This window comes from Echinops telfairi, unplaced genomic scaffold, assembly GCF_000313985.2.
Source record: "Echinops telfairi isolate 266 unplaced genomic scaffold, ASM31398v2 ScPeMD7_7458;HRSCAF=8496, whole genome shotgun sequence".
Taxonomy (NCBI): Eukaryota; Metazoa; Chordata; class Mammalia; order Afrosoricida; family Tenrecidae; genus Echinops; species Echinops telfairi.
In genome coordinates, this window is record NW_022111358.1 from 30,234,044 (window position 1) to 30,246,321 (window position 12,278).

At 52.9% G+C, this 12,278-nt stretch overlaps 3 protein-coding genes across 3 annotated transcripts in view; all 3 read left to right on the top strand.

Moving 5' to 3' along the window:
* Positions 1–248: 248 nt before the first annotated feature.
* Positions 249–1,350, top strand: RAMP2 (receptor activity modifying protein 2). The gene is made up of 3 exons (XM_004707489.3): positions 249–435; positions 805–913; positions 1,041–1,350. The coding sequence occupies exons 1-3, from the start codon at positions 321–323 to the stop codon at positions 1,294–1,296; spliced, it is 480 nt and encodes a 159-aa protein (XP_004707546.3). The 5' UTR covers positions 249–320; the 3' UTR covers positions 1,297–1,350.
* A 5,519-nt stretch (positions 1,351–6,869) lies between these two features.
* VPS25 (vacuolar protein sorting 25 homolog) lies at positions 6,870–11,489 on the top strand. Its single transcript, XM_004707186.2, has 6 exons — positions 6,870–6,947; positions 7,151–7,296; positions 8,038–8,091; positions 8,463–8,551; positions 9,432–9,507; positions 10,857–11,489. Exons 1-6 carry the CDS (start codon positions 6,895–6,897, stop codon positions 10,970–10,972), a joined length of 534 nt encoding a protein of 177 aa, XP_004707243.1. The 5' UTR covers positions 6,870–6,894; the 3' UTR covers positions 10,973–11,489.
* Positions 11,490–11,582: 93 nt separating this feature from the next.
* The window catches only part of WNK4 (WNK lysine deficient protein kinase 4), an 18,420-nt gene continuing 17,724 nt past the window's right edge, over positions 11,583–12,278 (top strand). Inside the window, exons 1-2 of the mRNA XM_045299454.1 lie at positions 11,583–11,653; positions 11,760–11,866. Of these exons, the coding sequence (XP_045155389.1) occupies positions 11,583–11,653; positions 11,760–11,866 (178 nt within the window). The remainder of the gene's footprint in view (positions 11,654–11,759; positions 11,867–12,278) is intronic.

Genomic DNA, 12,278 nt, shown 5'->3' on the forward strand with positions numbered 1-12,278 from the left:
GGGCGGTGAGCGCGCGCCCCGGGCCGCCGACAGGCGCCGTCCGGAGACAGTCCCTGGCCCCAGCTGGGCGCGGGGGTGGGGGGCTTCCCACTTGGCCCCGCGGGGAGAGAGCCAGGTCTTGGGAGACTTGGGGCTGGGGTGGCGGGAGTGGGCTCTGATGGCCTGGACGAGAGTGGGGAGGGGCTGGGAGGGGCCCTTTTCTTCGTGGGCACGGAGACACCCTTGGGCCACCCCCCACCCACCCCCAGTCGTCTTTGTCTTCGGAGAGGAGCCCCGACTTCCCAGGGGCTTGGCTTTGAACCACTCCTCTCCAGGCTCCGATGCTCCCATCCCCGCCACCCCACCTCTGGCTCCCATTTCTACCCACAGCTGTCCTGAAGCCCCAGGAGTCCCTGGCGCAGCCTCTAACCACCCCTGGCATCTTGGAATCCGAAGGTGGGTGCTCTGTTGCTGTGGGAGGGTGACCAAGGCCAAGGAGCATGGGCAGGCTCTCTAACCACAAGGCAGATCCCAGCCCCAACTAAACTCTTCTGTTCCCCTTGTGGTCGGTCTCTCTGTCTCTCTCTCTGTCTCTCTGTCTCTCTCTCTCATACACACACACACACACACACACACACACACAAATGGTGAGAAGCCTCTGTGAGTGGGAAGTGCTACACACAGGGAGGCTTTAAATCATCTGCTGTGACACCGGACATCACCTGGGCCAGAGACAGTTGCCCAGCGCTGTGCTGAGCAGAGTAGGGGGTGGGGAAGGCGAGGGCAGGGATGTATGTGGTCCATGCCCGGCATCTGTGCCCACAGGGAAGAGGGTACAGAAGTATGAGACCAACATCCAATTTTGCTGGCTGGAATATAAGTCGTATATGGACCCCCTTGAAAAGGACTGGTGTGACTGGGCCATGATTAGCAGGTAGGGACCCTGCTGGTGGGGGTCTGGGGTGGGGGTGGGGGTCTCTTCCACATGGGCCTGGAGGGAGCGTGGGGCACCCCTCTCTCTGGGCCCAGGCCTTCTCTCACTAGCATTCTTTCCACCCCAGGCCTTACAGCTTACTTCAAGAATGTTTAGAACACCATGCTGATGAGTTTGGCCTGGGTTTCCCCAACCCCTGGGCAGAGAGGGTCATCTTTAAGACTCACCAGATGCACTTTGCCAACTGCTCCTTGCTTCAGTCCACCTTCTTCGACCCTCCGGAGGACGTGCTCCTGGCCATGATCATAGCCCCCATCTGCCTCATCCCCTTCCTGGTGACCCTGGTGGTGTGGCGGAGTAAAGATCGGGAGGCCCAGGCCTAGGTCCACCAGCTCCTCTCCCCTAGCCCAGCCCTTAGTGCCTCGCCCCGTTCCCCCCCGCCCCTCTCCTTCTTCACCCCAACAGCAGACCCTGGACTGGGTGGGAATAGGAGTCAGGTGGGGTGGGGGCACAAGCTCTGTCATGTAATCTTCAAAATAAATCTTTTTGTGTGTGTACACTGACTCCTTCCCATCCCTTCCCAGCCTGTGGGCTTCTTATGCAGTCCCGGCCACTCCACAGGCCCTCAGCTGTGGGCAGAGGTCCCCACTCCCACCCCCTTCTGCTCTTTTCACTTGAGAGAAAGAGAGAGAAGAAGAGGTGCACGCATGGATGTACACACACACGCACACACACTGTCCCCTCCCACCTGAAGGCCACATCCCTCTCCTCCTTCCTCCCAGGGTGAGGCCTTTCCTGCTCCTATCCAAACCCAGCTCCAGGAAACATACAGGAAGAGACTCCCTTCCGGTCTGGACAGCAGCTGGGGTCCTTTGATTGGGGAGGTGTGGGGGGAGGGTGAACGCTCTGGCTCTGACTGCAGTGACCAGCTGGCTACCCAGCTCCGATTTCTCCCCCTTCTTTTTGCCTCAGTTTACTTGACGGTCTGTGAGTAGAAACCTTCACCTGACACACAGGAGTCCATCCCTAAAGACTTTCGGACTGGGTGGAGGCCTTCCCTTGGTTCATCACAGACTCCTCCAGATCCATGGCCCCCATCTACAATTGTCCTGGACCAGGGTTGTGGCCTCCAACCTGGCCACACAGTGCCCTCTGGTGTCCGCTGACGCCAACAACCAGAAAAGAGCTGTCCTCTGGACAGAGCTCACTGGACTTTGGGGTCAGAGGCCTGTCATTGCTCTAGTCACCCCTTCCTTACCCCCACATCCCTTTCTCTCAGCTTCCTGAGACACAGCTGTGCTCTGTAAACGTAGACATCCTTACCTCCCTCTGCAGCTCGGCATTTCTGCATAGTGATACTCCTAGGGAGTCCAAGGAGCTCTGATGGCTTACAGGGTAAGTGATCAGCTGCTAACTTGAAAGGTCTGTGGTTTGAATTCACTAGCTGCGCCACAGAGACACGACTGAGCCGCCTGCGCCCGTATGGGCCGGTCTACTGTGTCCTGCAAGGTCACGGGGGTTGGAATCGACTCCGTGGCACACAAAGAACAACAGCGTGTGGGATTTCTGGGTGGTGCAAAGAAAAGACTCAGCAGCTCACGGAGAAGGTTGGCGGTTTGAGACCACCTAGGAGCATGTGGGAAGAAAAGCCTGGCAGTCCACTTCTCAAAACACAAGAAACCGTACAACTCCACCCTGACACACGGGTCCAGCCAGTGGTACCTGGTCCCTTGTTCCCTGCATACTTACGCCCCCGTTTTCACCAGAGAACCCCTCCCTCCCTCCAGTGCACCCTGAGACATACCTGCCAGGGGACTGACACTATCTAGAAGGGCACTTTGTTCCACAGAGTGGAAGTTAACCTTAAGTTTCTGCTCTCTGAGTACACACATGCCTATTTCCTAGGAAATGCCTGTCTGCGCCATATGCATATGCTTGTATGCTTTAGGGAACATTTCTTATTATTTCTCTGAGACACACTCCTCTCAGGATGTGTCTCTCTTTCTAGAGATGCACTGTGAGTTTTCTCCTGTGGTCAGCCTGTGCTCTAGCTCCATGAGCATATCTATCTTCCCCAAGCCTGTGGATCTGCCCGTGTCCTGGCACACGCTGGCCTTTACTAATCCACATCAAGGGGACAGCACACTACGTGGTAAATGTTGTGGGAAAGATAAAATAGAGAAGGCCTGTGTGTTAGTCCGGGATGACTAGAGAAACAAAATCAGACACTCATATGTGTATAAGAAAGAGCTTTTAGTGTCTGTTGAGAAAACACCCCAGTCCTGTCCAGATCAAGTCCATAAGTCCGGTATTAGCCCATATGTCCGAAACCAGTCTATAAATTCTTCCTCAGACTCACACAACACATGCCATGACACCGAATGCAAGATCGCAGGTCAGTAGGTGGAAAGTCTTGTGGATCCATTGGCAGTGGAAGCATCTCAGTCCTGCTGACAAGACACATCGAGCTATGCTGATGGAGCTAGAGCAGCCACGTGGAGACTCCTGCCAATGCTGAGATGCTTTGCTGGCAGGGGTCTCCATGTGGCTGCTCTAACTCCATCAGTGTAGCTCCATGTGTCTTGTCAGCAGGAGGATGAAGCAGAAGAGTGTAGGTCTGGCCTCCACTGAGCCATTTATCTCTGTAGCGCCTCCACCTGAGGTCATCAAGCTGTGACCTGATTAACAGGCTAAACTCCACCCTTTCATTTTTAATAGTCTCAAATTGACACCAGATTATGTAACTACACCAGCCTGGTTTCTGCCCTCAATAGCATTCATCTAAGAGAGGAGCTGTCATGTACACAGATAAACAACAATGCTGTGGGTGATGGCTATAAATGAAGGAGGGGTCATATATTCCTGGAATGGTTAGAGGAAGTATGATCACAGGAGGTGAGTGTGGGATCATGACCTTAGACAGAACTTGACCTTAGACGGAATATGCTAGTCTAAGACAGTAGAAACGGTATTGAATTAAGATATTACAGCAATAAGCCGGGCTTGAGCAAATGGAGACACGAAAGAGTGGTGAGTGGGTGGGTAAGAATAAAAATGAAAAAAAAAAAAGAATCAAAAGGAAGAGAGGCGATTGAACAGTAGGGGACAGTTGGAGGGTGAAGGAGCAGGGTGGCAGTGGGGGTTAAGGCTGGCCAGACTTTGAGCCTGAGTTACCGGGAGAAGGATGGCAGAAATAATAGAGAAAAGAGTACTAGACACCCATATGGCCCTAAGATTTGAGACTAGGATGGTGGTGGGATGGTGGGAGAAGGAGAAGACATACGAGGGTGACCCGAAGAGGGTGAGGCCAACGCAGTTAACAATGGAACATTCAAGTCCTCTCACTCCTGGACAGTTAGAAAGGGGGAGTGGTGAGGACAGAGCTGGAAATACAGGTTTGGAAAAGGGCTGAGGTTAGGAAACACATTGATGAGGTGATGGAAAAAGCTGGGAAGATCAGAGAAGGAGCAGGAAAGGGGTCAAGCAATGCCACGGAGGTAGAGGAAATGGTACCATCTGAGAAAGCATTCTCAATGGAATGGTTCCCTCATTCATTTTCTCAACAAATCCTGGTCCGGGCACTCTACAGGCGAGGGACTGGGAACAATGAGGGCAGAGTTGGATGGTGGAAAAACTGAGATCAGGAGGATGGGGCGTAGGTGGCAGGGTCAAGGAAACTAGACTTGTTTTTAAACAGGGAAGATCTTGGAGGAATGGAGCCGGAGGATAGAGAGAGGCAGGACGATAAGGGAGAAGTCCTGGAGGAAGGTGGAAATAAGAAGCTCAAGAAGAGATGCCATTCCCCTCACAGAAGGGTCTCAGGGAGGAGACAAGCCAGTCAGGGTGCAGTGCAGCACCAATGAGACATACAACTTTCCTCTAGTTCTTAAATGCTTCCTTCCCCCAGCCCCCCCACTATCACGATCCCAATTCTACCTTACTAGACCAGAGGATGTATGCTGGTACAGATAGGAACTGGAAACACAGGGAATCCAGGACAGATGAACCCTTCAGGACCAGTGCTGAGAGTAGCGATACTGGGAGGGTGGAGGGAAGGTGGGGTAGAAAGGGGGAACCTATTACAAGGATCTACATATAACCTCCTCCCTGGGGGGTGGACAACAGCAAAGTGGGTGAAGGGAGACGTTGGACAGTGTAAGATATGACAAAATAATAATAATTTATAAATTATCAAGGGTTCATGAGGGATGGGGAGTGGGGAGAGAGGGGAAAAATGAGGAGCTCAAGTAGAAAGCAAGTGTTTTGAGAATGAAGATGGCAACAAATGTACAAATGTGTTTGACACAATGGATGTATGTATGGATTGTGGTAAGAGTTGTAAAAGCCCCCAATAAAATGATTAATATATATATGGCTCAAAATGGTATAAACCTAAATAAGCATGCCTTATATTTATATATTAACTCAGTGTTTTCCAAAGCAGTATCATATATCATAAAATTCAATATAACTCAAAAAAAGATCTGCCAAAAAATGGAATAACCCAAACAGTAATCACGAGAATGCTCGCACATTGTGAAGAATGTAAAGAGTGCTACTGAAGAACTTGCATGGATAGGTACTGTTGAATGGGAACGTAAACTCCTATGAAGACTTTCCAAAAATTGTTTTAACTTCATTTTTTATTTTTTCAAAAAGGAGCGATGCCAAAGGGTTATTAGCTTTGAAAAGGAAGAGTGACACTCTTCCAATGATTCCCAAAGGAAAGAGGAGGAAAAGTGGAGAGGAATTTTTGAAGGATGAGTCGAGTATGGATAACAGGTGGAGGGAAAGTTTAAAGGGTTCGTATACATGACCTCAATCGTGTAAAAAATTGGAGAAAAAAGGACGAGAACAAGAGAAGGGGCTTGATGAGCTTGGGAACATCTGAGCGGCCCCCTAAGTGTGTGCCATGAAGTCCATAAAAGATGGGCTGCCCCGGCGTCAGGGAATCTGGGGATCAGCCAGTCGGTTCTGGTGACTTATCTTCCAGTAGTACTTTATAGTTTTGGGGTCTCTTTTTGGTTTTGTTTTATTAAAGAGGATCGAGGTAGGGAGGTAGCCACACCTTGGTTTGGGGACAGACCAGCACATAAAGAAGCCTGAGAGAATGGAGTGGACTAGGCTGGGTAAAGGAGCCTTGGCGGTGTAAGGGGTGACATGCCCATTAGCTGCTAACTGCAAGGCCGGCAGTTTGAACCCACCAGCCACTTTGCAGGGGGAAGATGAGGCTGTCTGCTCCTGTCAAGATTGACAGCCTCAGACTCCCACAGGGATATTTCTACCCCAGCCTATAGCGGGGTTATAAAGGGGAAATGTCGGTGGCTGGATAAAGAGTACTAGACACCCATACGGCACTAAGATTTGAGACTAGGATGGTAGGATGGTAGGATGGTGGGATGGTGGGAGAAGGAGAAGACATACGAGGGTGCTTCAGAAAAGTTTATGGGGAATTGCAATGAAGAGATCATGCAATTTTCCCCAGCAAAGGCTTTTTAAAAATTTTTTAAGTTCCTTGGTATAGCTGTGGTCCAAGAGGGCAGCTGGGAATGATGGAAGCAGGACTGTTTCTAACGATACAAGCTACAGGGCAGGTTCTCGTAGGTTCTGTAGGAGGAACGCTGGTGTCAAAGGACATAGGCATTGAGACCGTGGTGTTGTGAGACCTTTAAATTCAACGTTCAACGAACCTTAATCCTGGAGAAACTCCCCATCGTGGAAATTCGCCTGCACTGGAGTTTGGAGACCCGGGTTCTATCTGTAATGCAAAGCGTGACGCCTTAGGAGAGCCAGTGCCTTTCCGTGAGAGCCAGTGCCTTTCCCTGCAGCTGAGGCCGGCATTGTCAGGACGAACGGCAGGCAGGCTGAGCAGGAGGGGGAACCTTTGTGCTGCGCCCTCTGCCCGGACGAGTGAGCGGGGAGGCCGGAAGTGCCGGCCGGAAGTGCCGGCCTGCAGCTTCCGGGTGTCCTGGGCTCCCGCGATGGCGATGGGTTTCGAGTGGCCGTGGCAGTATCGTTTCCCGCCCTTCTTCACGTGAGGCTTAGACCCCGAGAAGCCCCGCTGTGCCCCCTTTCCCACCCTGGCCTTAGCCCTGCTGCTCCACGTGGGAAGGGGCACACAGGAGCCGGCTGCCACCGCCCGCGGTCCCCGCTTCCTTCCCCGATCGTGCCCGGGACGAGTGCTGCCTCTCGCTCTGGCGAGCCCTCTAATTCTGCGCCTCACCCTTCACCTGGCAGGTTACAGCCGAACGTGGACACCCGGCAGAAGCAGCTGGCCGCCTGGTGCTCCCTGGTCCTGTCCTTCTGCCGCCTGCACAAACAGTCCTGCATGACGGTGATGGAAGCGCAGGAGAGCCCGCTCTTCAACAACGTCAAGCTGCAGCGTATCCTCCCTCGGGCTTTCCCACAGCCCCCCACAGCTCAGACTTTCACACCGCCGCCCGCCCGCACGCAGGCAGACCCGCCCCCAAGTGAATTTAGCTGGAAGCAAGCATGTATAGCCACCGAACCCAGGAGTTCAGCACTACCGAGGGTAAGAGACTGACTCTGGTTTAGGGTCAGCCTCTTGTCCTAGGCGGTGAGAAGTGCCCAGTGTGTCTTGCAGGTCTTAGAGCCTCTGCCTCCGAAGCCTGGCCCCAGTCTTCTCAACCTGAGTTTTGTTTTTTTTGTTTGTTTTTGTTTTGTTACTTGCATGCCCCTTCTCGGAGGCTCATAATTCGTAATACCTTTAATAATGTTCTCATCCACGTTTCCCCCAGCCAGGAAGTAAGGGTCATTCATTTTTGCTGTCTGATTCATCCCTCAAATATTTGTGAAGGGCCAAAGGGAGGGGAAGGACAGAGGCTGAGGAATAGCAATTTTCATTTTCAGAGGACCTTTTCATTGGAAAGATTTCTTTATCCTACACACACACACCCAATAGCCACAACATGCCGTTTTGTATGCTGTTGGGGAATTACAGGTGTAGACATGTGTGTGTATGTGTGTGTGTGTGTGTGTGTGTGTAGGGGTGAGGAGAGCGGGCGGATGTTTCTCAGCATGGGACTAGTTCTGAAATTTTCTAAATCCCACCCAATTCATATCATTTTTAAAGAACGTATACCATTCCCTTAACCTTAAAACAGGGAAGCTCCCTGTGGAATCCATTCAGATTGTATTAGAGGAACTGAGGAAGAAAGGTGGGCTCCATTCACCCGATCCCTTATTGATCTTCCTGACTGTGTTCTGCTGAGGGCAGATTAGGACAAGTTTTCTGTTTTGTTTCGTTTCTCTCATTCCCTGGCCTGTAGCCCAGAGTTTTGTACAGTAAATGGTCTGAGTCCTCAGATCCCTTCCTCCCATTTGTATAATAAAATAAAAATTCCTCCCGTTCGTGTTCTGAGACCTGAAGGGAGGGAGGAGGAGCATGGCGTTTTGCAGACAGACAGACAGAGTAAAACAAAGAATAACTCGCTCTCTGAAAGCTGCCTCTTCTGCTCTGTCCCACCCTGGCATTCCCCTCTCTGTCCCTTCTTAGAGCATCATGCTTTCACGCGTATCTGTTTTACAGGGAACCTTGAGTGGTTGGATAAGAGCAAGTCTAGCTTCCTGATCATGTGGCGGAGGCCAGAAGAATGGGGGAAACTCATCTATCAGTGGGTGAGCCCATCCTGTCGCTGAGTGCTCAGCCGTGGCCCGTGGCATAGGAGCAGTGGACACCAGCGGGCTTCACAGAGTTCATGGGAACATTCTCTTACCTTTTCGTTTTATTGTTCCAAGAACTGGGTGAAGCCCCCCAGCAGGTCCGGTGTTGTCACCAGATTGAGGCTGAACAAAGTGGGGAGGAGGCAGAAAGAGAAAGGGTAGGCCTTCCAGGCAGCCCCCCCCCCTTTTTTTTCCCCACTGACTCAATTTCCCTGACTGCACAGAACTTCCCTTTCTCTGCCTGTAGGAGGCTGGGGGCGGGGGGTGTACTTGAGGCCATGTTTGGAGAATGCAGTACTGGGAACCAAGGGTGCTATTGTTGGCAGGAGGCTCTGGCCACAGGAGATAAATGAGGAAAGGAAGAAAAAAAAGAAAAAGCCTTGGGCCCCTCCCCCACTGCACCCTTCTGGGGCTGTCCACAACGTGAATGAGACATTCTCAACCAGTATGGGTGTGGGGGCCCAATGCTTTCTTTTCCCCAACTCCGAGCCGCCACAAACCCCCAACTTTCCTAAAGGAGGGAGGGAGGACAAGAAGTATCAACAACCCAAACATAACAAAAACACACCACCCTTCCCTGAACAGGAAGACAGCCAGAATCGAGGTCACTGCAGACACGTGAAGACCTGTGGTTTAGTGGCTCTGAGTGTGTGTGTACACATACAAATATAGCACCTGTGGGGCTTGTGGCTTTTGAGGACTCCTCTGCAGAAGCAAGAGTGAGCTGTGGTTTGGGGATAGGTACCATTCTTGGATCGAGAGGTGGAGTTGATGAGGTTACCGTGTCCCAAAAGATTCCCGGCCCCTATTCAGTCCCATTTTTCTGTGTCCACAGGTTTCAAAAAGTGGCCAAAACAACTCCGTGTTCACCCTGTATGAACTGACCAATGGGGAAGACACAGAGGACGAGGGTAATGCCTTTCCCTCCCCGGCCCCGCTCATTTTGTCACCTGAATCCTTTCTTCTGCTTTCATTGGCATTTCTTTCTTAGCTGCCGAATTCCAAGTGCTGCAGGCCCTCTCCTCATGTCCAGGGATTCCATAAAGGCTTGATTTCAAATTCCCTCCCCCACAAATGATTGTTGTTTGTGTGAGGGCCCATGCATTTTTCTAGGGATGGAGTCCCTACTATAAGATTGTCATGGCACGTGTGATGCGTGAAAAGTTAAGAGCTGCGGATACAGATGTCGAATGAGGAACTAGGGTGGAGGGATTAAGCCTGAAACCTCTTTGCTGGCAGACTCAGGCTTTCTTTCACCCTTGATTCCTCTAGAAGGCTCGTGATTTGTGGGCACCAGCCAAAGTGATTGGACCGACACTCCCGGCTCATTGAAGTACTTTGGTTTCTGCCCAGGCAAGGATTTGTATAGGGTTTGATTTTGGCATAGTGTAAATAGTCCTTAGCTCTCTAACTCCATATTCTCTTCCCCACATCATGAGAAGTTCTCATCTTAGTGAGGGTAATGGGGCACCTCCCCTGGGCTGCCCCAGCAGAGTTTACTATGTTGGCTGTTTCCCCATGCCCTGCAGGCCTCTGCTTGCTATTCCCACCATCACCCCCTGACTTCAGTGCTGCAGCCTTGCCCAGCCCACCACTCAGGCTGGGCAAAGGTGAAGCTCCCTCAAAAATTAAACTCCCTGATTCCACAGTGAGGGCCTGCAAGGGCTGAGGTGTGCCAGCCTGTTGGGGCTTGCCTCTTGCCTCTCACGCCTCCGTGGAGTGTCTTGCCATACCTCTAGGTACGCAGCTGGCCATTGGCACCTGGCTCTGTCTCCTTTTACTAGGAAAAGATAGTTATCTCTGCTGGACCTTACTAGTCTCCTGGCCAGGGGTGCTGACTGCTCTTCATTTTAGGACCAGTCATCTTGACGGGTATAGATGTGTGTTTAGGGTCCATATCCAGTGATAAGGGCCTTCACTTTCCCTCGGGCCGAATGTAAGGACCCCCCTCCCCCCCTTTGCTCCTTGGTAACAGAGGGTGTCATCTTGAGCATCAGACATTCATGGCCAGAGGGGGGGAGGGGAGGGGAGGACGTGGGCGTTCACAACCAAGGAAGGAGCAAAGCGCAAGTGGTCATTTCATGCTGACAGGGGTGTCCTTCCTGCCCTCGCTCATCTGGAGTGCCCAGGAATTGAGAGTGGTGACTGGGGGAGTATAGCTTGGCCTCTTGGATCTTGGATTCCAGCTAACCTGCTCTCTGCAGAGGCCTTAGGCCCAGAGGTGCCCAGCACCCTGACCGACCCATCTCCCCCTCTCTAGAGTTCCACGGGCTGGATGAGGCGACCCTGCTGCGTGCCCTGCAGGCCCTCCAGCAGGAGCACAAGGCCGAGATCATCACCACCGGCAGCGATGGCCGAGGAGTCAAATTCTTCTAGCAGAGACCCGCCCCCTTCTGCTTCTGACCTCCCACCCTTCCAGGGCTTTCAAAAGGAGACAGATCCAGTCTCCCCACACACTGGGTCTGTGACTCCTCCGGACTCCACAGGGTTCCAGTCCTGAAGGCTGGGACCCAGGACCAGGGCTTTTCCATTTCTGTCCCTGAGGTAGGGTGAGGCTGAGGCACCAGGAGAAAAGATGTGCTGCTTCTTCCCTCCTCTGCTCTCCCACCCTGGACTGTCCCTGCGGCAGGGTCTATAAACCTCACTCCACACGTGCTCACACACATACACACACGCACTCAGGCCTGCGCAGGCCGCTGCTGTCTCCTCCCCCTTCCACTCCCTCAGTGTGGCCGACTGCCTCTCAGGCTGGTGCTGGGTCCTTCCGAGGGGGTGGGAAGAAGCCCTGACTGCAGGCCGCCTTCTAGGCACTGTCAAGATAGGCCCACAAAGGGGCCTAGCAGCGAGAGGCAGGCTGGACACTGATCTATGACATTAAAAATCTCAGCTCTTACTGTCTGCCTTCAGGTTCCTATACCACATTAGGGGCTGGCACGGGCGTGAACCTCTAGCCAGGGAGCGAGGGAAGGTCTACAGGCCCGAGTAAATGTACCGGCCCAGCAGGGCCTTGGGGCTGGGCGAGCCAGTGGTGTACATCTGTGGGGTGGGCCGCTTTGTGTGGGAGTGCTGATGGAGCACAGCTTTCCTTCAGACTGCTCTCTGCTGGCCTTGGGGTCACTGACTCCCCCTTCCCTCCCCATCTCCCCCTGGAACTTCTCCGAAGCCCCTCCCTGCACCCATCTGGCCTGGGTGCGGTAGTTGTGGTCAAGGAGCTGAGAGGGGGTGAAAGCGGATGTGGACTTTGGTTTATTGGAGACTTTGGCAAACAGGGTGAGGAAGGAGAGCCCACAGAGCAAAAACTGCCAATTTGACCAGTGCCGGGCTGCAGCCACAGCAGGGCAGGGGTTGGGAAGGATGGGCGCCCAGGGCTCTGGGTTTAAGGGACGGCATGTCCAGAGACACGCCTTCCCTGTGTAACGTGGGAGAGGGGACTGTGGTGCCCGAGAAGACCAGACCTCTGTCCCCCATATGGTCAGCTCAGCTCGGGCTTCAGGGACCATTCGGAAGGGGGTGGCGTTAACCTTATCTGGGGTGCGCAGGCTAGTGGTGGCCTCCCCCTAAGTGCCCCTCCCCCCAGAGCCGGAGACTCACGGTCACGGTTTCCTCCCCTGTCCTAAGCGTCCGTCCCGCCTCCCAACGCGCAAACAGGTTTGTGCACTCCCTGCTCCTTCTCAGAGCGGCC